Genomic DNA, 25,397 nt, shown 5'->3' with positions numbered 1-25,397 from the left:
CTCGAATGTATACAAAACAAGGACGGAAAACCGGACGATGTTACACGAATAAAAATACAAAAATGCGTAAAAACAATAATAATAACACAAATAAGAATACAAAAATATGTAAAAACAATAATGATAATAATAAATCAAACAATCAAACAATCAAAAAATCAAAATCAAAATCAAATCAGATATCAGAAAGCAGAACCAAAATCGAAGTCGATCAACATCAATGGAAATTGCGGCTGTGATACCAGTGCCGGTGACAAGTAAGCGAACCATCCGATTGTGGCCGTTGCCAGCGCCGCCCCGACTGGCCTCCGTGCCGGTGGCACATAAAAGCACCATCCGTTCGTGGCCGTTGCCAGCCTTGCCTGGCCCCCATGCTGGTGGCACGTAAAAAGCACCATCCGTTCGTGGCCATTGCCAGCACCGCCCCGACTGGCCTCCGTGCTGGTGGCACGTAAAAGCACCATCCGTTCGTGTCTGTTGCCAGCCTCACCTGGCCCCGTGCCGGTGGCATGTAAAAGCACCATCTGTTCGTGGCCGTTTGCCAGCACCGTCCGGCACCTGTGCGGGTGGCACGTAAAAAGCACCCACTACACTCGTGGAGTGGTTGGCGTTAGGAAGGGCATCCAGCCGTAGAAACACTGCCAGATCAGACTGGGCCTGATGCTGCCTTCTGGCTTCACAGACCCCAGTTGAACCGTCCAACCCATGCTAGCATGGAAAACGGACGCTAAATGATGATGATGATGATGATGAATAACAACAAAAACAGGATGTCACAGACAAGCGTCTTTTCGACAGGACGAGTAAATTTTTGAGCTGGCGTTAGAAAAAAGCCTTAGGGCTACAGAGAGAAAAAAAATGTGTCTTGCCGCAACGGCTGCTGACCACGAAGAGGCTAGCAATCAGTTGGCTAGTCACATGTGAGGGAAAGAGAGAAGAAAAGAGGGACAGATGAAGAGAGAAAGAAGGGGAACAAGGGACAAAGGAGGAGGAGAAGAGAGAGAGAGAGAGAAAGAGACAGATCAAAGTGGAGTGCAATGTGTGAAAGGCATAGAAATGTAGGAGAGGGGGAGAGAGACAGTGTTGTAGAGTCGTACCATTTGTTAAAGAATATATACTTATGTATAAGACCAAAAAAGGTACGTCGCCGCTTATATATATATGTAAATGTAAAAAAATACAAACTGGGACAAGAACGTGAAACATTTAGAAGACGATACAAAAAACACGGACGGGACATTCGAAGCCTTCAATCTTCAGTCAAGAACTGGATCATCTTCGCAATTTTGGCTGATTAATCTTGAGATTGCTCTGATCTGGCCAGCCCCAAAGGAAAATCTAAGCCAAGCGCATTAGATTCCTTGGAAGAAAGCCTCGAATGTATACAAAACAAGGACGGAAAACCGGACGATGTTACACGAATAAAAATACAAAAATACATAAAAACAATAATAATAACACAAATAAAAATACAAAAATATGTAAAAACAATAATGATAATAATAATAACAACAAAATATATATATTTATCATCATCAGCAGCAGCAGCATCGTTGTCTAACATTCATTTCCATGCTGGCATGGGTTTGATAGTTTGATGGGAGCTATTCTGGCTCTACGTCTGTTTTGGCATAGTTTCTAAGGCTGGATGCCCTTCCGACATGTATGTGTATATATATATATATGTGTGTGTGTGTGTGTGTGTGCATGTGTATGTATGTGTACATATATATATATATACACAAGCACACACACACACACACACACATTTTATGCACCATGAGTCCATATGTGAGGTCCTCTCAAGGTAAATAATGCAGTATTCTGTGTTCTCACACAACTTCCACATTAAGTTGGAGACAATGATTGCCTTTTGTTGCTAATACTGTTTCTATCACTATTAATTATATATATATATATATATATATATATATATATATATATATATATATATATATTATATATGAAAAACTAGAAGTAGTTAATAGTTTCCACTACCAAAGCGACCAAGTCTGTTGTTGAGGTGGATACTTTGAGAGTGTAGTGGCTAGAATAAGAATAGCCTGGGCAAAGTTCAGGAAGCTCCTACCTCTGCTGTCAACTAAGGGCCTCTCGCACAGGATGAAAGGTAGACTGCATGATGCATGTATATGAACTGCCATGCTACATGGCAGTGAAACATGGGCCATTACTGCTTGAAAGCAATGCAGCTAGTATGATCCGCTGGATGTGTAATGTCAGTGTGCATACATGACTGAGTGTGAGCACCCTGAGGGAAAAGTTGGACATAAGAAACATCAAATGTGGTGTGCAAAAGAGACGACTCTGCTGCTATAGTCATGTGTTATGTAAGGCTGAAGACAGCTGTGTGAGGAAGTGCCACACCCTAACTATAGAAGGAACCTGTGGAAGAGGTGGACCCAGGAAGACATTGGATGAGGTGGTAAAGCATGACCTTCAAACTTTGGGCCTCACAGAGGCAATGACAGGAGACCAAGACCTTTGGAGATATGCAGTGATTGAGAAGACCCGGCAATTAAAGTGAGATCACAGCCATGGCCAATGCCAATGTTGCATGATCAGCCCATTTAAAAGTACTCTTGAAGTGTCGGGCGATATGATATGCTTGAGAAGACCTGTAGAGTCAAGTAAAACCAAAATCGTAGCTGTGACCAGTGCCCCCTGATGGGCTCCTGTCCCGGTAGTACATAAAGTGCACCATTCAAACGTGGTTGATGCCAGTGCCCCCTGACTGGCTCCCTTGCCGGTGGCACATAAAAAGCACCATCCAAACATCATCGATGCCAGGTTCGCCTGACTGGCTACCATGCCAGTGGTACATAAAAAGCACTATCCAAACATCATGGATGCCAGGGCTGCTTGACTGACTCCTGTGCCAGTGACACATAAAAAGCACCTACTACACTCTCAGAGTGGTTGGCGTTAGGAAGGACATCCAGCTGTAGAAACATTGCCCGATCAGATTGGAGTCTGGTGTAGCCGCTGGCTTTCCAGACCTCAGTCAAACTGTCCAACCCATGCCAGCATGGAAAACAGATATTAAATGATGATGATATATTGAAGTTGTACTTGCCTGCCAATTTACTTGATCTGTGACTGTGTGTTAAACCTAAAATGATTGCTGTGTGGAAGATACATTCTAGCTGTTCAAGAACACTTAAATACTGTTAATTTCATTTGAACATTTATTGTTAGGTGTCAAACTTTTCATACCATGAATTGCAACCTGGTCATTGATTTGATTTCACTGCATCTTGGTCAATGTACTGAGAGTGTATTAGCTAGAATAAGAATAGGATGGAGGAAATTCAGAGAACTGTTACCTCTGTTGATTACGAAATGTTTCTCTCTCTGAGTGAAAGGAAGACTGTATGATGCATGTATACGGACATCAATTCTACATGGTAGTGAAACATGGGCCCTGAATGCAGAGGACATGCAAAGGCTTGGGAGGAATGAGACTAATATACTCTGCTGCATGTGTAATGTAAGCATACATGTGCAACAAAGTACTAGTGTATTGAGAGAGAAGTTAGGCTGGTTTGGTCATGTGATGCAGATGGATGCTGACAGTTCATAAAGAAGTGACAATCTCTCAAAGTGGAAGGAACTCATGGAAGAGGAAGACCCAGGAAGACATGGGACAAAGTACTGAAGGACGACCTCAGGATACTGAACCTTTCAAACAAGATGACAAAGGATGAGATATCTGGCATGTTGCTGTACTGAGGAAGACCTGTGTCCCAAGGCAGAAGTGTTAAGATTGCTTCCCCTGGTGGAGAGACTGCCCTGCAAGAGTCCTGTGCCAGTGCCACATAAAAAACACTCATGCCAATGTTATGTAAAAGCATGTTAAAAGCACCCAGTACACACTGTAAAGTGGTTAGCATTAGGAAGGGCATCCAGCCATTGAAACCAAGCAAAATCAGGCTGGATCCAGACTGTTACGGTTCTCCAGCTTTCCAGCTCTGGTCATACCATCCAACCCATGCCAGCATGAAAAATGGACATTAAAGGTTGATGATGATGATGATGATGATATATATGTATGTGTATATGTGTGTGAGTGAGTGTATGTTCGTATCTCATTGCCTTGACATTGCATGATAGTGTAAAATGATTGTCACTGCCTACAAGCTGTGTCATTCATTTCCAGTACTCTACAAAAGCATGTCTTGCCATGGAGAAATACTAGGGGAAGTCAAAAGTTATCTGCTAAAACTTTCTTTTGGTTGGTCACACTGCCTTCAGCATTCATGTGCTAAAAGGTGGTCCTCTGGTAGTTACATAACCAAGAATTTACTTTGATCACTCCAGTTTTCTGTCTTGTATTACAGAGTACACATGGCTGTTCTGCTGGCTGTCTGCACCAAGGAAGAACAGAGATCAGTGATCCGATTTTTCTGGTCTGAAGGAGTATCAGGGGCTGAAATTCAACATAGGCTTTCAGTACAATATGGGGACAACACTCTACCATGTAGAAGTATGTATGGCAAGACATGCATGAAGCACAAAGGGAGAGCAGGATGCTCAACAACCTCCACCACTGGCATGAAGATTCAACAAGCTTGAGAGATGGTCCTGGCAAACCAATAAGTGACCATTGATAAGATGGTATGTTCTCTGTAAATTTGTTATACAAACTCATCTATGACAAGCTTGGCTTCCATAAAGTTTGTGCAAGATAGGTATCAAGAGAGCTTATCAAAGGGCATAAGCGCAATTGTGAGGAGATCTGTCTATGCTTACTTGACTTCTACAATGATGAAAGCAAAGCTATTTTGAAGAGAATAGTCAAAAGTGAACCAGAATCCAAAAAAATAGAGTATGAAGTGGAAACACCCTGAATCAATGGTGAAAAAGAAATTCAAGACTCAAACTTCTGCAGAAAATGTGATGCTTGCCATTTTGGGGATGCAAAAGGGCCTATACCATAATATTACCTGGAAAAGGGATTTACAGTCACCAGTATAGGCTACTGTCAAATGTTGTCCAACAAACTAATCCAGCAATTGACACCAAATGCTAAAGTCAAAGCAATGTTATTGTTGTACAACAATGCATACCCACATACAGCTGTGCACACCAGTGAAGCTATCAAAGGATTGGATTTCAAGTTGTTAACAGATATTAGATAACAACATGGTTAAGTAACCATGTGCTCTTCAGAGATGACAGTCAGAGTAAAAATATGGTGACTGTTATTTGAGGTAAAAAAATTTTTGTGAAAAGGAGCAAGAGAGAGAGAACTCTCAAATTTAAAATGACCAAAAATTAAATCTTCTGATGGGGGAAGAGTCCAATTTTTGGCAACCCTGTATAAATTAACATCTTATTAAATCACCTCATTGAAGGATAGTTGACATAAATCTGCCATGACCTAAAATAACTAATACACATATATATAGTATTCTATATGAAAAATATTCAGTGATTAAGTAAATTAAAGATATTATACTGGAAAATTTTCCATGGCTGCCTTCTGTATGAAGACTATGTAGTTAAGTGCAAGTCGCCTTAATCAAGTTGGTGTGCTGAATAAATTTTTAGTTAACTCTTAACATCTTGTAGAAAATTTCCTTTGTCAAAAGATCATTCCTGTAATGATTGAAGAAAAATATCTATTGCTTATTCAACTGCTTATAATGTATTTACTTTTGGTCATATTATTGTTAAAATTGGCATTATTGATGGAATAACATTTTTGTAAAGTAAAATGTCATTTGTGTTAAAAATAATTTTGTGCATCTGTGATTGTTAATCTATTCCATAACAATAACTAAAAGCAGATATACTCAGAAAGACAATAAAAAGAGATTTTAGTAATAAATCAAAAGCATCAAAAAACCGACAAAGATATCACCAACAAAAAGAAAGGAGTTTTGCTAGATCTTTTTGTAGCTTTATATTATGAGCATTTGTAAACTAAATTATTCCCTTTATGAACTTACATATATACCCAAGTATAAATGCAAGTTCATGTGTGCGTGTGTGTGTGAAAATAAATTGAAAATATTTGGCAAAATATCAATTTTAATAGCAAACATTACAGAATGTAAATATATGAGAGAGAAAAGTATTAAAGTTTCCTTCCTTAAATCACAGAGTTCTTATCTTCCTTTAAAACAAATATAAGCTAGAATATTTTTATTCAAGTAGTTTCAGGCAATAAAGGACAGAGAAATAAATGTGCTGTCAAGAGGATTCATGCTGTACAGGATGTTAAGAGTTGACTGAAATTATAAACAAAATGAATGATTTGAAAATGAACTTTAATATTAAAAAAGACAAGAGTAGATAACTCTTGAAATGTCAGTCAAGCAACAGTTAAGTGGAGGTATGTAAGAAAGGAATGGTGGCCATGGTGACAATTCTGGACATGATTAAATTTCATTAGACCTCTTATATATATCCTGCTAGACCCTTTAGCTTCTGAATTCAAATACCACTTATGATCCGCAGGTTAAGAAGTTGACTTCGCAGTAACAAATTTCTTAGCATGATCTCATTGACTGGCATCTTGAGCAAGTTTCTTTTACTAAAGCCTCAGGTTGACCCAAGTTTTGTGAGTGAAATTGACAGAAATTGTTTGGAAGCCCATTGGTTGGATTTTGCCTGTAATTTAAATGTCCTTCCTTGTCACATTATGTGTCACATTGAGAGAACTATGCTAGCACTCAGCTGGTACTCATTTTCAGCCATGTACACAGGAGCAATGTGAAATGAAGAGCCTTGCTCAAGAACATCATGCACTACCTGGTCCAGGAATTGAGCCCATGGTATTATAGTCATGAGCCAAACTCCCTAACAACTAGACTATGTGTCTTCACACACACGTATATATTTGTATGTGTGTACATAATGGTCACTACTTTATGGAAAGTGTATTATGATGTATCAAATATACATGCAAAACATGTAGAAATACAATTATTACTAATATAGTAATTTTCTGCCTTAGTCTGAAAGACCTCATGTGCAAGTGTCAACAAAGGAAGGGATGTGCATGATACAGCTATTGAACTTATAAAGGATAGTTAGTTGTTCTTTCACTAAATGGCAAGGGTTAAGGGCTTTGTTTTGTTTTTTTGTCTCAAACTGACTGCCCTTTAATGAAACCTTTTGAAAAAATCTTCTTTTGTGGTAATATTACAAATAATGGATATGAAGTTTGGAAGGCATTTTGAAGGATATCCAGCTGTAAAAACCATGCCAAAACTGACCTCGCATGTGCTTGTGCCACATAAAAAGCACTCAGTCACTCTGCTGGGTGATTGATATTAGGAAGGGCATCCAACCATAAAACCTTGCCAAAACAGAAACAGAAGTCTGGTGCAGTCTTCTGCCTGGCCAGCCAAAGTCGTCCAACCCATGCCAGCATGGAAGGTGGACATTAAATGATGATGATAATGATGATTCCATGAATATATAATTGATTCTGTACATACATAGTGCTCTGCTAGGAGGTAGCTGGATACAAATATTTCTTAATATACTGTGTGATTTCTTGGAATTATATGAATCCTTCTTGAAACCATACAGCAACCATTGTACAGCTATATCCAGTCCAACCAACCACTGAATGCTAACAAACATATATCAATAAGCATCAGAAATAGAATACATGTATTATTCCCCGATGAACTCTTTGACAGAGCTGTACAATGCTAGAGCATGAAAAGAATACATACCAACACCATCGAGAAACCACAAAACATTAAGGAAAGAAATATTATACAGCATAACTGACCACAAACATTAATGTAGAAAAAAACTATATTGCAAAACGATTTCTCTTTCTACCCAGAAAACAAATGGCCATAAATTCCACAAGCTGTTTAGTAAACAACAGCTAAGCTACTGCTGTACAAAAAAATGTGTGTAATGCATTCACAAGCTACAGGGCAAAAGTATCGCTATGAAACAGTATGGTCCTATATCATCTACTTCATAAGATGCAATAGCTTCAAAGCTCAAGACTGTCATATTTTCTTTGGTTTTCCTTTACTGAAAGTTTCACTAACTTGAAATGCTTGTAATTTCCTTATTCAGAAGTCATTCTCCATACACATTACATACCTATTTCTTTACTACCCACAAGGGGCTAAACACAGAAGGAACAAACGGATTAAGTCAAGTATATCGACCCCAGTGCATAACTGGTACTTAATTTATCGACCCCGAAATGATGAAAGGCAAAATCGACCTCAGCGGGATTTGAACTCAGAACGTAATGGCTGACGAAATACGGCTACGCATTTCACCTGGTGTGCTAACGTTTCTGCCAGCTCGCCACCTTTTACATACCTATTCCAATGCATCCCCATCTCTTGTACATCACACTCAATTCCTTACACTCATTTTCCCCTTAATTCATTATTTACTCCAGAATTCACGGACACTAACATTACTTAGCCATTGGAACATGCTAGGTTCATTTCTTTCTAATCTCTGCTGGTCTTCTGCATTCAAAGCTCATGTCTCACTACTATACAACATTGCAGTCCTAATACAAGGATCATACAATCTGCCCTTCACTTTGAGACAAGGGACTTTTGTTGCCAGCAATGACAATAGTTCTCTGAACTTTTCCCAACTCTTTCTTACTCGGGCTTCTATACTTTCTATTAATTATATCTCCTAGGTAACAAAAGCTAACAACCACATCTAATGGGCCATATGGACAATTAAGAGAATCTTTTTTCCAGTAAGCTCATTGAACATATTGCTCCAGTGCCAGACTTTAAAATAAGGAAATGGGATTGATTCCTTCGACTAAAAATTCTTCATGGTGTTGCCCCAGCATGGCCACATCTAATAACTGAAACAAATAAAAGATATATGTATGTGTGTGTGTATATATATATATATCGTCCATCATCATCATCATCATCATACACGCATACACATACATATATACATATGTGTGTGTATATATATATATATATATATATATATATATATATATATATATATATATATATGTATGTATATATATGGTGAGAGTACAGACAAAGGTACACAAACCCAATCGTATACCTAAAATCCAATATCAAACAATGGGAAATGCAATCCAGGCAAACAAGGGTTGGCTTTAGGAAATGTAGTGGTTGAGCTAATGAACGCCATCTAGCAAGCATGCTAAAAACATAAGGAAAAGAAATATCATTTGGTATAATTGACCATAAACATTGATGTGAAAAACCTGTATTGTAAAACATTTCCTCTTTCTAATCAGAAAACATTTCCCAAATGGCCACCATTAACAATCACCCGTCCATCTTCTGTGCATACACACACACATACAAACATATATATATATGTATACACATACACACGCATACAAATATATATATGCACACATATGTATGTATGTGTATGTATGTATGTACGTATGTATGTATGTGTGTATATATATGCATGTGTGTGTATGTATGTCTATATGTATGTGTATATATATGTATATATATATATATATATTTACGTATATGTATGTACATATATACATAGTGTATATATATACACACACACATATATATATATATAGTGTATATATATATATGTGTGTACGTATATATATATATATATATATATTATATATATATATATATGCATATATATGTATGTATATATATATGTGTGTGTGTATATATATATATATAATTTATATATATATACATACATAAATATAAATATATATATATATATATATATAATATATATATATATACACATACATAAATATATGTATATATAAATATATATATACATACACTTACAATTTGTTTCTTGTATTCATAATTATTGGAAGAGTTGCAGTAAGCTGAGTTAATAGATAGTGTGTTTGTTTACCACAGAAAAATAAGCAATTCAATCTCCCTTGCAGAGACATTTAAATAAATCCCTTGGGTCCAGTTCCTATAACTGTTATGTGCTACCATTGCTTGGTGTAGGTCACTTCCATAGGCAGCGAAGCAATTGCATATTTATTTAAGTAGGTTATCTCTACTTTACTGTATTGAGTTCAAATCCTTCCTCAAACTACAGAAGAGGTGATAGAGATGACTCTGGATAGATATCTGATAGATATGTAATCAATCAGATTTATCATACTAACTAGAAATAGGTAAAATATTGATTGATTGATTGATTCGTCAGTTGACTCACCGTTTTGATAAACCTGCTTGATAATGTAAAAAAGTCTGAGTGTTAACTATTATACTTTCAATGCTCATTGCTGTTACCATTATTGTTGCTTAGCCCACAAGTCAGCCCCGATTAGATAAACCAATGATGAAAGGCATGCCAACCATAAGCATTCTGCTTTTTTTATTTTTTTTTTTTTATAGTTTTTGTTTAAGTATAGGTGCAGGCATGGCTGTGTGGTAAGAAGTTTGCTTTCCAACTGCATGGTTCTGGGTTCAGTTCTTCTGCATAGCACCTTGGGCAAGTGTCCTCTACTATAGCCTCAGGCCAGTCAATACCTTGCGAGTGCATTCATAGACAGAAACTCTAAGAGGCCTGTTGTGTGTGTGTGTGTATCTTTGTGGCTGTGTTTGTTCCCCACTACCACTTGACAACTGGTGTTGGTGTGTTTGTCCCTGTAACTTAACAGTTCAGCAAAAGAGACCAATAGAGTAAGTACTAAGCTGAGGAAAGAAAAAAATAAGAACTGGGTTGATTCAAATGACTAAAAATTCCTCAAGGTAGTGCCCCAGCATGATCACAGTCTAATGGCTGAAACAAGTAAAAGACAAAAGATATAGTGTATCCTGGTGTATATTATATAATGTAACCTTTTTCTTTAAGATGGTGCTTCCATCCATGTTCACCATTCACTGCATTTGCCTATGTTCACCCTACTCTCTGTCTTTTTCTTTTCACACTCTCATGAACCTACCCACCCATCCATTCTCTATTTTTAGTCACTATTCTGACACCTCATCTCAAGTCACTATTCTTGATGCATCATCTCTGTCATGCTTTCTTCATCTCCTGCTTGGCTGCCATGTATCTTCTCTGCATTAAAATATATGTTTTTGTTCCTTTCAAACATGGCTCAAAGCCACCTCTCTCTATACTGCATCCCACTTTGTCAAAGGGTTTTGTTTTTCCTAAGTTACTTGGTGACCTTGCTTGTGCTGCTGCTATGAAAAAATTAACATCCAGTACACTCTGTAAAGTGGTTGGCATTTGGAAGGGCATCCAGATGTCAGAACAATGCCAAAGCAGACATTAGAACCCAGTGCAGCCCTCTCGCTCATGAGAGCCTGTCAAATTGGCCACCCATGCTAGTATGGAAGGCAGGCATTAAATGATCCCAGTGATAATGATTATGTATGGTGTAGTTTGAGTGAGATTTAGTTGCTATTTCTAGCAGAAAGTACCCTCATTGGTTTGTTTAATACCAGTTTGTGGTTGAAGCAAAACTGGCCCTGTCGACATGGCATTAAACCACCTGCTCATTAGTATTTCATTCAGTTTCGGAACAAAACTATTTATTGTTCATTATGTTATCTTATCATGCTTTGATTTAATTAACAGCATATCATCATTCACTATGTACTAAATCATGTTTGATTTTATATTAAATCATCTTTGATTTATACCAGATATTCTGAGAATCTTATGTACAATAAAGCTTGTACCCTATCAAGAGAGAACATTTATTTCTGACTAATTTAATACTCTGAAACCAGAGCTAAGTAATAGCTTTTAAAACCTCCTCTTATGTGTAAAAGGCATTTACATTACAGATTGTAGTAAATCAGATATCTATAAATGAGATATATGATTGTATGTTTAATACATTCTCTTCCCAACTGTGTCGTTTTGGGTTCAGTGCTATTGTTTGGCACCTTAGGCTAGAGTCTTCTACTGTAGCCCCCAAACCAATCAAGGCCTTGTAAATGGATTTGATAGATGTGAACTGAATGAAGCCTGCTGTGTACATATGTGATTGAGAGAGAGAGTTTGTGTCTATGTGTTAAAATTCATTAGCTTGAGGTGGTCATGAACTGAAGAAAGATACAATTCTTAAAGGTTCTGTTTTTATATATAAAAATATTGAAAGCACAAGCTTTTCTGTTCTAAATGGACTTCTTAAGATCTTGAAATGTTTGAATGATTGAAAACTAACATCTCAGTTATATAACCTGGCTTCCATCCTTTCTTGTTTTAAATCCCTTTGAGGGAAAAGTAGAAAGTAGTTCAGACTTTCTTTCTCTAAACAGGAAATACTATTACAAAGCATAACTTTTGTACAAGAATTAATGCATTCTAACCATTTTAAATCCCTAAACAGTATTGTACAAATGTTGTGCAGACAGACTTTTAACTTCTCATACCCATTCTCTTCGAAATACTTACTATAATTATGAATGCCATTTTCTATTGTGTTATGAGGAAAATGTATGTAAATGTGTATTACGATGATATTTGTTTTAAATTCTTTTCATTTTTCTTTGTTTAGGGGAAAACTGCCACTCATTGGGCCTGTAGGCGTGGTCATCTGGATGCTGTGAAACTTTTAATGCAATATGGAGCCTTACCAAATTATATGGATTTCACTGAAGATCGGTAGGCATTTATTTTCACTTGTACTCTCCTTTATTGCTGTAAGTATTCATTACTGTCATTGTTCTTATCTCCTTTGATGTTTAGATCCAGTGAAAAAGAAGACATCTGCTATATGATCATCACCATTAGCTTCCACCATTCTCATCATCAGTAGCACCAGCACCACTGCTGCCACCACCACCACTACTACTACCACTATCTAGATCTTCCTTATTATCATTATCATCACCATCATCAAAAACAACAACCATTCTCAACATTACCATCTTCATAATCACTGATACATCATCTTCAAGCCAACAAGGAGCCTCTACTTAGTCAATCGACCTGCTAGAAGCAACAGCTAAATATCTCTCAAATCACACTTTATCATCTTAAATAGGATTAGAGACACTGGATATTGCAGTTATACATACCTCTCAAAAAACAAGATGGTTGCAGATGAATATTTTTGATCATGGATCTGCTGCATCAGAATTGTATTGTTGTGACCCCCTTCGGTCATGACTGACCATGGGATTGCACCTAGAAAGTTACCTTCCCAGGCACAAGTCTGGGCAAGATTGTTTATGGAAGATCAGCAGTCGCCCATCCATACCAGCCTCCTCTCTCTACGCCACCGATGTTATCCAAGGGAAAGGCAAAGGCTGATACAGCTTGGCACCAGTGACATCGCAGTTCGCGCACTCCACAGACACATGTACCCTTAACGTAGTTCTCAGGGAGTATCAGCATGACACAAAGTGTGACAAGGCTGGCCCTTTAAAATACAAGTACGGCAGAAACAGAAAGAAAGAGTGAGAGAAAGTTGTGGTGAAAGCGTACAGCAGGGTTCACCCCACCCCCACCTCCACCCTACCTGCCGGAGCCTCATGGAGCTTTAGGTGTTTTGGCTCAATAAACACTCACAATGCCCGATCTGGGAATCAAAACCGCGATCCTACGACTGCGAGTCCGCTGCCCGAACCACTGGGCCATTGCACCTCCACACATCAGAATTGACCTGCCGCTAAACAACACAACACATCATTATTACTACCAGTTTCATATCATCATCATCATCATCATTGCCATAATTAACATTATCATCACTCTTACTGTCTTCATTATTATCAGCAATCATCATCATTGTCATAATCATCATCAGCAGCAGCAGCAGCATAGTCGTTTTCATTTTCCTCTTTATTATCACCATCTCAAAACAGATGTTTCATCACTTTCATCTCCCTCGTATTTCTATTATTGAGTTTACCATAAATAATTTCTAATAATGGGTAGCGTTTAACAATTACATAGTTACTGGTTAATTCAGGAATGTCACTGTTATCATTCACTGCTATATATAATCAGTTTAAAGAACATTGAAAATGAATGAAACAACATGTAAAATATTTCTATAAAATTTTGTTATGAAACCCAAGCTGCTCTATGATGTAACCTTTCAAAGAATACTGCCAGGTGTCTTCCCTTTCTCCTTAGATAAAGGTGAATCAATACAAAATTAAATGCTATAAAAAATACTGCTAATAATTTAGTCTACTTAGTAAAACATTTTGTAAAGATTATTTTTACATTCAACTGAGAATAACTTGTAGCTATATTTTATTTAATTATATATGCATTTTTTTTTAAAGAGATAATTCATCTCTATAGTAACTGTACATTAGTGTTCATTGTATTTTGTTAAAGTTACGTTTCAGAGAATAAAGAGAAAATGGAAGGAATGGCGCCTGTTAGTGTTTTATGTGTAAAGAATGTTGTTGTTTTTGAAATAACATGTAACCCTAAGCATGTTGCCTATGAAAGAGAGGTACTACGTATTTTTGACCTCTAGCATTCATGAATGTATCTAAATGAATGCTATTCAAGTGATTGATAAAGTATTAATTATGTAGTAGACAGTGGCTTCTTGTCCACATCATAGTAATATCTTTCCTTTCTCCCTTGTAGCTACTATTATAGGCTTTATGTATTTAGCTATTTTGTATTCCATATCTGCCATTTCCCATAGATACATACTATCTATCAATTTATTTTACATGAACAGAACTTACAATATAATTTAAAGCTACAGCAGATCAACAGAAATTCAAGCAAAACTACCTTGCATTTATTCAAATTCTTCCCTCCTTATTCAAATTCTCTTTAATTCTATATACATTTGGCTTTGTTTAGTTCTACTCTCTCATAAACACAGATATATGCAGTTATTATTGTTAGTTCATTCATCATTGTCGACAATGACCAAGGACATCACATGGGAGAAGAAGATAGGGCAAGGTATGTCATGCTGTGACACAGGTCAGGTACTGGTGATCTACTAACACTGAAGGCAAGGAGTTGGCTCTAGACTTGCACAGTTCACCTTTTCTTTGTGCCCATGCAATCCTGTTCTGTTTGAAGGAGGTGGCACACTGTTGGTGTAGCTTCACCAGGCAGGGCCATTTGCGCTTGTGTTTCCCATGTGTTGTGGTTGATCTCAGAGCTCTTCAGTGTCTACCTTGCATGCACTTGCTTTCCACCAGTTTTCTACAAAAAAATCTATTGGTGAGTCATGTGTCCCACAGTTGATCAAAGTGGACTGCCCACCTGACTTATGCTCTCCTCAGCAGTGTATAAATACTCAGCAGATCAGCTTAAGAGAGGACCTCCATGTCTGGGACCTTGTTTTGTTTGGTGGTTTTCAATATCTTTTTCAAGCAGGTCATATGGAAGTGGTTCAGCTTTTTGACATGGTGTTCTCAAACTCTCCAAGTCTTGCAGGGGGTACAGTAGCATATGCAGTACAACTGTTTGGCACACCTTCAACTTAGTGGTCTTCCTAATACCTCTCATCTCCCACACTGACTCATGCAGCTGCTCAAGTGCTGAACTTCCTTTGATGAAGCATGTGTCAACTTAATCATCAATGATCACAGATCTGGAGAGTGTGCTGCCAAAGTACATTAACTTATCAACAACCTTCAGGGTTTCCCCTCCAACAATCATGAAGGGCTTTGGAAGATCATGGGAAATTTTGGCTGCCTGAATAAATTCATCAGCCTGATGTGACACTTCCATGACAGCATGCTCATTCAAGTACTGGACAGTGGAAATTCTTCTGACACATCCCCATGGAGTCAAGCAGGATTGTGTACTTAAACCTACACTGTTCAGCATATTCCCAGCTATGCTGTTGGATGCTTTCTGCAACAATGATGAAACCAGCATCAAAATCAGATCTAGGACTGGTGGCAGACTCTCTTCAACTTGCAGAGTCTATAGGCCAAGATCAAGGTGGAAGATGCAGCAGAGCATGAACTGCTTTTCCACTGCTTGCAACAACTTTAGCTTCACAATCAGTATGTGAACTGTCAAAAGGGAAATTGTATCACTGACCGAAGGGAAATCCTGAAGGTTATTCATAAGTTCATGTATGCACAGGTACATACACACTTGCATATATGAAATATTTCATCACTTGATTTATTAAAGAGATATAGGAGAAGAACCAAAGTGAAGTATATTTATTCAGTTTAGACAGAAATATGTGTGATTAGACTATAGATCTATTAAAGAGTGATTCTTATCTAAATGTTTTCTGGCCAAATAAAGGTGAGAAGATTAAGAATTTATTTCCTAAGGACAATTTTAACTATATTTTCTTGTTATGGTTGCCATCACAAGAATATTCAGAACTCTATGTTCATGGCAATCATGTGCTGTTAGTGAAAACAGAATTAACCAAGTTGACAATAAAATTCTCAAAACTTCTCAAAATATAGATAAGGCTTAGAAAGATTCCAGCTACATTGTTTCATGACAGATTGTGGAGCCAGTCTATGAATGAACTAATCTAATTTCCTTATTACTTTAATTAGTTCTGAAGATAAGTGTGCAAAGATGTTAGTATAATTAAGGAACAATTATTATCTTTACTAGTGGTAAAGATTTGGGGCTTTTTTTTTTATGTGGAAGTCTGGTTGCATGAACAAGAGCAGCATTGAGGGAGTCACTGAACCAACTTCAAAGGAGTTAATTATAGTTTGTTAGATGTAATGTAAACTTGAAAGATAGTTTTAGGTGCAAATAAGCTGAGAGTCACAGTAGGAATTTTATGTATTATTCATTGTTTGGAAGGGAAATAGCTACAAATGGATGATGCATGTTTAGCATTATGTTTACAGGCGATAGGTGTAGAAGTAAACCAAGAGTGCCCTAGGTTGGTATAGTTATAATTAGTATCTGCAACCAATGTTAGATGGGAAAATAATGTATGGAGGTATTTTATTGTGCATGTCTGTCCAACTTATGCTAAATAATGGTAAACTAATGATGGTCGTGGTAGGAATGAGAATCAGACATTGAAGCTGCTATATATATATATAGCATGGAGCCTATGAAGATGCTTTACAATGTGTTGTTTGGGGAATCATATATTTAAGTTCAGATCATGCCAAGATTGATTTCTTTGTTCTTTTCATCTCTCTATGGGTGATAAAGTACTAATGTATAGTGAAATGAAATTAACTACATCTATTCTCCACATTTCAAAAATGCTTTGTACCTAGACAAAAAGAAACACAGCAATGATGATGATGATGGTGGGGTGGGGGATGATAATAATGATGATGATGATGATGATGATAGTGGGGGTGTAATGATAATAATGACAGCATTGATGGCAGTGTGTTTACTTGAGTGTTCAAAGAAAATCAATAGAAAGCTTTAAGTTGGAAAATAGGTAAACACACCCAGTTGGAATCAAATCATGACATTTTTTATTCCCTACTCACCTGATGAACAGAAATATCATTTCTACATTCTTGGGAAATGGAATATCTGACCTAGTTTGTTTCCCTTTCAGTACTATTTTCATCACCAATGCTTCAAGTAAAGGCATGAACTCCACAACATGTTGCTTCACATTCCTTATAACACTTCACTTAGAAATCTTTACTTTTTTTTTTTAAACGTAATTTTTTTTCCACCACTCTGTTTTCTTTAAACTCTGTTTCCCTTAACACGTTTCCTATAGCTATGTTTCTTTCAACCCTATTTTTTTAAACCCATTTCCCTTAATCTTGTTCTTTCTTAACCTTGGTGTCTTTAGTTCTGTTTTTTTTTTCTTTTTTTACCCTTTTTCTTTTTTTACCCTTTTATTTTTAAAACTATTCCCTTAAACCATACTTTTCTTAACCCTATTTTTCTTAACATTGGTTTCCTTAATCCTGTTTTTTTCAACCCTGTTTTTTTCTTAAATCTTGTGTTTCTTAACCCTGATGTCCTTAACTCTGTTTTTCTTTTTCTTTACCTTACCCTATTATTTTTAATCTTATTCCCTTAAACTATGTTTTTCTTAACCCTAATTTCCTTAACCTTGTTTTACTTAACCCTGGTTTCCTTAATCATGTTTCTTAAACCCATATTTCCTTTAATATTGTGTTTCTTAACTCTGTTTCTTTTACCCTATTTCTCCTAATCTTATTCCCTTAAACCATGTTTTTCATAACCTTGGTTTCCTTCATCTGGTTTCTTTCAACCCTGTTTTTCTTAACCTTGTTTCTTTCAAGACTGATTTCTCTATATCCTATCTACTTTAACCATGTTCATCCAAACACTGCTAAAAGTGGTCAAGGCAATGAATATGTATCTGAAGCCTGTTTTATCGACTGAAACTAATTGTTCTTGTATTACATTAGAATAGCAGCACTAATCACACATAATCACTAATCACATGTTGTAGACACAATACCGAATAGTATCCAGATAAAATACAGAAAACAAAATACATAAACAAATATCTAATAACACAGTTCAGAATATTTATTAAAAGTGAATACACATATTTATAAATAATAGATGTAGCTTATATTCATACACACGTATGCATGTACACATACACACACACACACTCACACACATACATATGTAGGTATGTTGACATACCTGTGAATGTGTTAGTTAATATGTACGCTTATTTATTCATATGATAATTTTATCATGAAATTTATAATACAACAATGAGCTTTATAGAAAAGTAAACAGACAATAAATGGGTTTCTCTAAAAATATATAGCAACTGTATACCTTTAATGCAATTTATGTGCAATTTATGCAGTATGCCGGTTTATTCCATGTTAGTGGTGTTTGTGTTGGTGGGGGGCAGGGGATAAGAGGAGCTGAAATAGTCCAGTAATTACTGTCATTGATGTTTTGTGTGTGTGTAATAGCTAAATAGTGATGAGGAAGAAAGAACATCAGTTTTAGGTGTTAGTGGTTCTGTCAGGAATTCAGGTAGGAAATATGATTAGTTGAAAGTATTCATTAATATATTACATCTAAATCTTGATATTGCTTACAGCTAGTAATTTGATAACAGGAACTGATCAAATGTGTTGTCTGTAAGTCATAATAATGTTCATGTCTTGTAATCAAATAAACATCACACCGTTTGGCTGTCAGCAGTGGGGATGGTGGAGAGAAGGGGGGAGAACTTGTTGTTCTCCTGGAATACTTAGTTGGAAATTGCTAAATTCTATAGTGCAAGCTGTAAGTTGGAGCTATTTCCTAGTCTATTCCTATAACTGTTAGATATATATTCCCATTTTATTTATGAATTCCGTGGTTTTCTCCTGTCTCTCTTCTATATGATAGAAAGGTATTACACCTCTTATCATCTTGTTAAATAAAGGTCAGAAGCATACACTGCTAGTGAAATCAATAGAAGCTGTGAAAAATAAAATAGAAAATTGTAATAATTTGCTGATATTTCTAAAGCTTATTTTATTTTGTTTTATTTCAATAGCATTTGGTTATGGCAACCAGAAGGATAAAAATAAAGTGAGAGATAAAAAAATCTTCTGCTATTGAGTTTTGGAGCTAAAGTGGTTTCAATGCTTTTTTTTTTCTAGAGGGTTCTTAATACAAATATAAAGATATCTATATGTGTGCATTTATGTATCTGTGTGTGTGTGTGTGTGTGTGTGTAAAAGAGAGAGAGAGATAGTTATAGGGTGTTTTACATTATTGATTAATCTTATGATGATGAAGATGATGAGTATATATTCTTTGTGTTTGTGTACATATAACAGCATGTTCTTTGGTAGTTTTAATGTTGTTAGAATGCACCCAAAAAGCCTTTTTTTTTTGTGGTACTTAATAAAGGAAATATCTAATACTAAAAAAAAACTCAGACTCTGAAGTAACTGGTGGTGGTTTGCTTTGATATAAAAGGAATATGTTTATAATGTGATAGTTTACAAACTTATCTAAACTTACAAACTTCAAAATATTGATGCCTATACTTTAACATAAATATGATAATGATGATAATATCTCTTATTAGTACAAAGCCTCATAATTGTAGCAGAGGGAATATAGAAGACTGAATGAACCTGATACATTTCTGATATATATTATAGGAAGGATGAAGTGTGAAGTCAACCCCAATAGGATTTAAACTCAGAATGCAAAGAGATGTATCTAAACAACTAAAAGACACTTAATCTAGCAAATTACTTTGTGGAAGGTCCCTTTTAGCCATCTTAAGATAATAAGGAACTTATTGTAGCTATTACACTCAATAGATGAGAATTGCATTTAACACTTTATATATAAAATCATTTTGAGTATTGGGTCTTGAAGTGAATCATCATCACCATCATCATCATCATACGTCCGTTTTCCATGCTGGCATGGGTTGGACGGTTTGACAGAAGCTGACCAGCTGAAGGCCTGTTTAAGCTCCATGTCTGTTTTGGTATGATTTCTATGACTGGATGCCCTTCCTAACACCAGCCACTTTACAGATTTTACTTAGCTTGATGTGTCTTTTCAAGTGCAGCAAACAGCCAGGAGTCTCAGTCCCCTGTCATCTTCTCTGTGGCTCCCAACATTTGTAGATCCTTTCTCACCCCTTCGTCCCATGCCTTCCATATAACATAAGTAAGTTTCAACACCATGATCTCAGATAAAGTCACTTGTTAAACATGTACAATTCTGAAATTTAATCCCAGCCTCTACCATTTTTTCCATGGTCCTGTCCCTGTAATAATCTAGCATGAATTATTACATAGATTGTGCCTATTTGTAACATAGGCACAAAGACCTGAAATTTGAAGAAAAAGAATAGTTGATTATATCAACTCCAGTACTTGAGCAATACTTTGTTTTATCAACACCAGAAGGGTGGAAGGCAATGTGTGGCCTTCGCAGGATTTGAATTCGTAATGTAAAGAGCTGTAACTAAACACCACAAGGCATTTTATCCAACATTAACAATTCTACAATTCTGCCTAGGAAGGGATGTGGGCTTTTGAAGTTAGAACTTATACAAAGATATATTTTTTATCATCTCTGGATAATTCAAATTGAAGAGGGTTGTTTTTCGGAATAAGTCAAGTAATGTGAGTCACCATATTTATTCTTATTATATTCTACAATTGGAAGTTTCTATTCAAATTCCACCAACTTTGCTTTTAATCCTTTAGAGGTAAATAAAAGAAGCACCAGTTCAGCACTAGAGTCGATGTAATTGATTAACCACCTCCACTTAAAATTGCTGGCCTTGTGCTGAAATTAGAAAGAATTATTAATCAAAGGTTGTGTGTTTTGTAAATCCAATGTAATTGTTCAGTCTATCAGTAATCTAGCTGGCAGAAGCGCTAGCACACCGGGTGAAATGCTTAGCAGTATTTCTTCTGTCTTTATGTTCTGAGTTCAAATTTCACTGAGGTTGACTTTGCCTTTCATCCTTCCGGGATCGATAAATTAAGTACCAGTTATGCACTGGGGTCGATGTAATTGACTTAATCCCTTTGTCTGTCCTTGTTTGTCCCCTCTATGTTTAGCTCCTTGTGGGCAATAAATAAATAAGTAATCTAGATTGGTACAGCTTCCTGTCATCTCATTCTAAATATGAACTTCTTAATTTCATTGTGGTTGTTGAGCTCCAAATTGGTCTTGGTCACATTTGTGATCAAAGATATTTCAGTTATGACATCCCCACTTTTTTAGGGCTGTGTATTGCTACAATATCTAATGTGTTCTTTCAATCTTTTAAAATACAGTTTGCATGATATTTTGCTCTATTTTTAGCAGATTAAGTAACTACATTGAGGCTTCTTTTCCTCCATTTATGTAGAAAAAGAAATGTTTCAGATTTAGCAGCCCATATTGAAACAAATCCAGTTTCTCATTAATTCTGAGTTCTAGAAAAGGTGTCCTAAATATTTTTTTACTTTGCCTGATGTTGGTAGAACAAAACAAATGACAAGATAATCAAAATTTTCAAAATTTAAATGAATATAATGTAAAATTTTTAAAACAACTTACAGATCTAGATGTTGGTATTTTGGAACAATAACACAGTATGTGATAGAATTGTTTTTAATGGAACTTCCAATAATATTACCTTAATTTAGTGACCTGTCAGGTGAAATGTCACTGAAAGAGGTTGCTAGTGGATTAACATTCTTCAAGATGTTAATGGGCCTTCTGATGGTATGAAATTATCATAGATACTCTTGTGTTAGTGACTAGTAGCAGCAATCATACCCTCCTTCAGGTGTGCCATGAATTTGTTTAGTAATTTTGCAACATTTGGTTTAATCAAGAAGACAAACAGAAATTAATCAGATGCCTCTTTGTTTAAAGTCAAAATGTGGGATTAGCTATTTGTTGGAAAGGAGACACCAGATGTTGAACCAATCTCAGCATGAGCTCATCAAAAATCACTACCATATGGTGGCACCAAGCTCTCAAACATATTGATTCTTCAGCTAACTAGGAAGTTTCTATCTGGTCATTCAGCTTACAAGAAATAGCAGCAAAATCTCCCTTAAATTCCATCATATCTTCTTTTTTTTATAAAAAAAATGGGGTGGGTACATTAAAAACGTAGTTTAGATATGCTCCAGAAGATGGAATTATCACAGTTGGAATACCTTTCATCATAGGTCTGTTTGGAATAAAACTAAAGCAAGACACAGCTGGAATTCTAGCAGTCATTCCAAACTGATTGGTAAATTACTTCTGGCAATCAAACTGAATTGAATTTGAAGTTAACTTATCAGTGACATATATCTGTGATAAACTGAACAGAGTGGAAATATTGCTTTAATCTAATAATCCAGTCTAGACTGAATGATTCTAAATATTGGCTTGTCAAAAAAATAAAATAAAATAAACAGAACAGAAACAAATACTGATAAAGATTTTTGATTCAAAACAAACTTCATAGTCAAAACTTCCAGTAAGCTTGATCGCACTTGATGTATTTCTGTCACAGTGTTCTCTCTACCAGTTGGATTTGTGGAATACCTCAAGTAATCTTCATTTTTCCATAAACACAGCTGTGTCCAACTGGACTTGATCAATTATTACAGGCAAAATAACATATTTTCTATAATTTTGAAACTTAAGGCAGCAAGCTGGTAGAACTGTTAGCATGCCAAGCAAAAGCTTAGTCATTTTTCATCCATCTTTATGGTCTGAGTTCAAACTCTATTGAGGTCAACTTTGCCTTTTATCTTTTTGGGGTCAATAGAATAAGTACCAGTTGAACACTGGGGTTGATGTAATTGACTTATCCCTCCCCTAAAATTGCTGGCTTTGTGCCAGAATTTGAAATCAATAACTTTGAGACTTAGTTTTAAAAAAACTTGTATAAATTACTTTAATCCATCTTCTTATGGTAAATAATTTTTTGTTAATAAAACATGTTCAGTTATAATGTATTTTATTTATTTATTTATCTTGTGCCAACATTAAACTTCTTTGTGGCACTAATTTGTATTTATAGTTTAAAATAAATATTGATAGAATTTACCATAATGTGAAATGGTTCAAAATCAATATGATATATAGGGAACAGAGTTGGTGTCTCTGCTTTGAGCAGTTGTATGAAATCTCAATGCTTTTACTCGGTTAATGGATTCAACATTTTCTGCTGTGTTAATTTCCCCATTCATTTAATGTCATATTTCAGATTCATTAGGCACCGACATTCTCCACTGATTTGTTATACTCATTTCTTAATATTCTTCACTATGTGTCAAAATGTTCAGCTGTTGTCAACATTTGCAAACCATCAAAGAGCCACTCACTCAAAAATTAAACATTCAGAACTGGTCATCTGTTAATAAATGTAGATTAATCATTCATATTCATGGTTGGCTCTGCCAGTATAAGTGAGAATTCATCCTTGCATTTGATAATTTTGAAACAATTGCAAAGATTAAAGAAAAAGTTTCATCAAATATTTACTGTTTGGAACTGTATCATACATTCGCTGATGGTCAGGGAATTTGGGCCTTTTTAATCTAGCATATAATTTCTGCTTCTGTTGATGACATAATATTTTTGAGTAGAAATTTTTTTTGGTGGTGCCTTTTATAGATTTGTAGTTGCTCTCAGAAATTGTGCATATGTTTACTTTAGGACTTTTAAATATGAATTAACCAACTACTTTTAAGAGTTTGCAGACTTCAGAAAAGATGGCCAGAGTGTGACATTTAAATTTCTGATTATCAAAAAGTTCCTTGTGATTGTTAATTTGTTGTTGTAAATACCTAAAGAGTATAACTTCTTTAATACACAAATTATTCATGTTACTATAGAAGGTCTTGACAGAAACCATAACTTCTATAGTCTAGCAGGCATCAATATATCTTTATCATATTTCTGTGCTCTTAGATGAAACTGGTAGATAGCACTCTCTATATAAATCTTGTTATATTCAATATATTTGATGGAGTTTAATGCTTAAGCTTTATAGCATTGGTGACATTTTTAATTAGATATTTTGATAGTGTGCTAATTCTGCAGGGATTGCAAGCCGATTTTTCAAATAAGTAAGTTATTAGGCAAGGTTCTAAATGAATACAAAATATTAACCATTCATTAACCACCACCACCCTTCATGCTGTAGATCTAATGGCATTGGTCATATATTCACTTAGATTAGGACTCTGAAATAGCAAGTATTACCGAGGCAAGTGATATTTTAGTTTCACTATTGTCAAGTGTGTTTTATCTAATTAGAGACAAGTATTCTGTGAGCCATTGTTTTTTTTATAAATACATAATTTATATTGAAGTAAAACTGCTATAATGGTGGCAAATTTACTGAGTCATTTGAATATCAGGTAGAATTCTTTTCAATATTTGCACTGATACTCTGTGTTCTGAGATCAAATCCTGCTAAGGTTAACTTTACCTTTCATCTTTTCAAGGTCAATAAGAAAGTACCAATCCAGTGAGGTGCATGGTAATGCTATAAGAATATTGGATCCAATGTGCTCCAGTACTTGTTCCAGTTTCATTCATTTTGTGTCAAAAGCACCCAAAAATTACCCTCACCAACCTACTGACATAGTGTGACAACTAAGCCAAATTGTCAAAGATGATGTTAGGTAGAGTCAAGAGAGGGGTTTCTCCAGCTGAAGCAATGTGTGCCTTGGTGATTGAATGAACTGATGAACAAATGAAAACTACTGTCTATTTCTAACTTTCTCATTCTTGTCTCCAACAATCAGAAGCTCTGTTATTTGACTCCCTCGCACAGTTAACTTTTTCACTTTATTTCTGTTTCCTATCATATGCAGTCATGAGTAACCTACCTCATTTTACTTTACTCTCTGTTTGCCATTAACTTTACTTGTGGCTTGGCTTTGACAAAATAACTAATACCAGTTTTTAAAATGCATACATGTTCTATTAGTTACAACCCATTATCTGTTTGTATGCACTGGACTTAGCAAGCAAATTATATTTGCAGAGAAATAAAAATAATAATGAATTACATGCAATATTTT

General features: G+C 35.7%; 1 protein-coding gene across 4 annotated transcripts in view; it reads left to right on the top strand.

Moving 5' to 3' along the window:
- LOC115215581 (inversin) overlaps nt 1-25,397 on the top strand; it is a 408,281-nt gene that overhangs the window by 358,347 nt on the left and 24,537 nt on the right. For 3 of the 4 annotated variants that reach the window (XM_029784790.2, XM_029784800.2, XM_036506245.1), the window contains one exon: nt 12,494-12,600. In XM_029784790.2, coding sequence (XP_029640650.1) covers nt 12,494-12,600 — 107 coding nt within the window. Of the gene's footprint in view, nt 1-12,493; nt 12,639-25,397 lie in introns of all 4 variants that reach the window. The other variant, XM_036506247.1, reaches the window with a different exon arrangement.

The sequence above is a fragment of the Octopus sinensis genome, linkage group LG1, assembly GCF_006345805.1.
Source record: "Octopus sinensis linkage group LG1, ASM634580v1, whole genome shotgun sequence".
Lineage (NCBI taxonomy): Eukaryota > Metazoa > Mollusca > Cephalopoda > Octopoda > Octopodidae > Octopus > Octopus sinensis.
The sequence above is the reverse complement of the archived record's forward strand: the minus strand, read 5'-3'. Positions and strand labels throughout refer to the sequence as shown.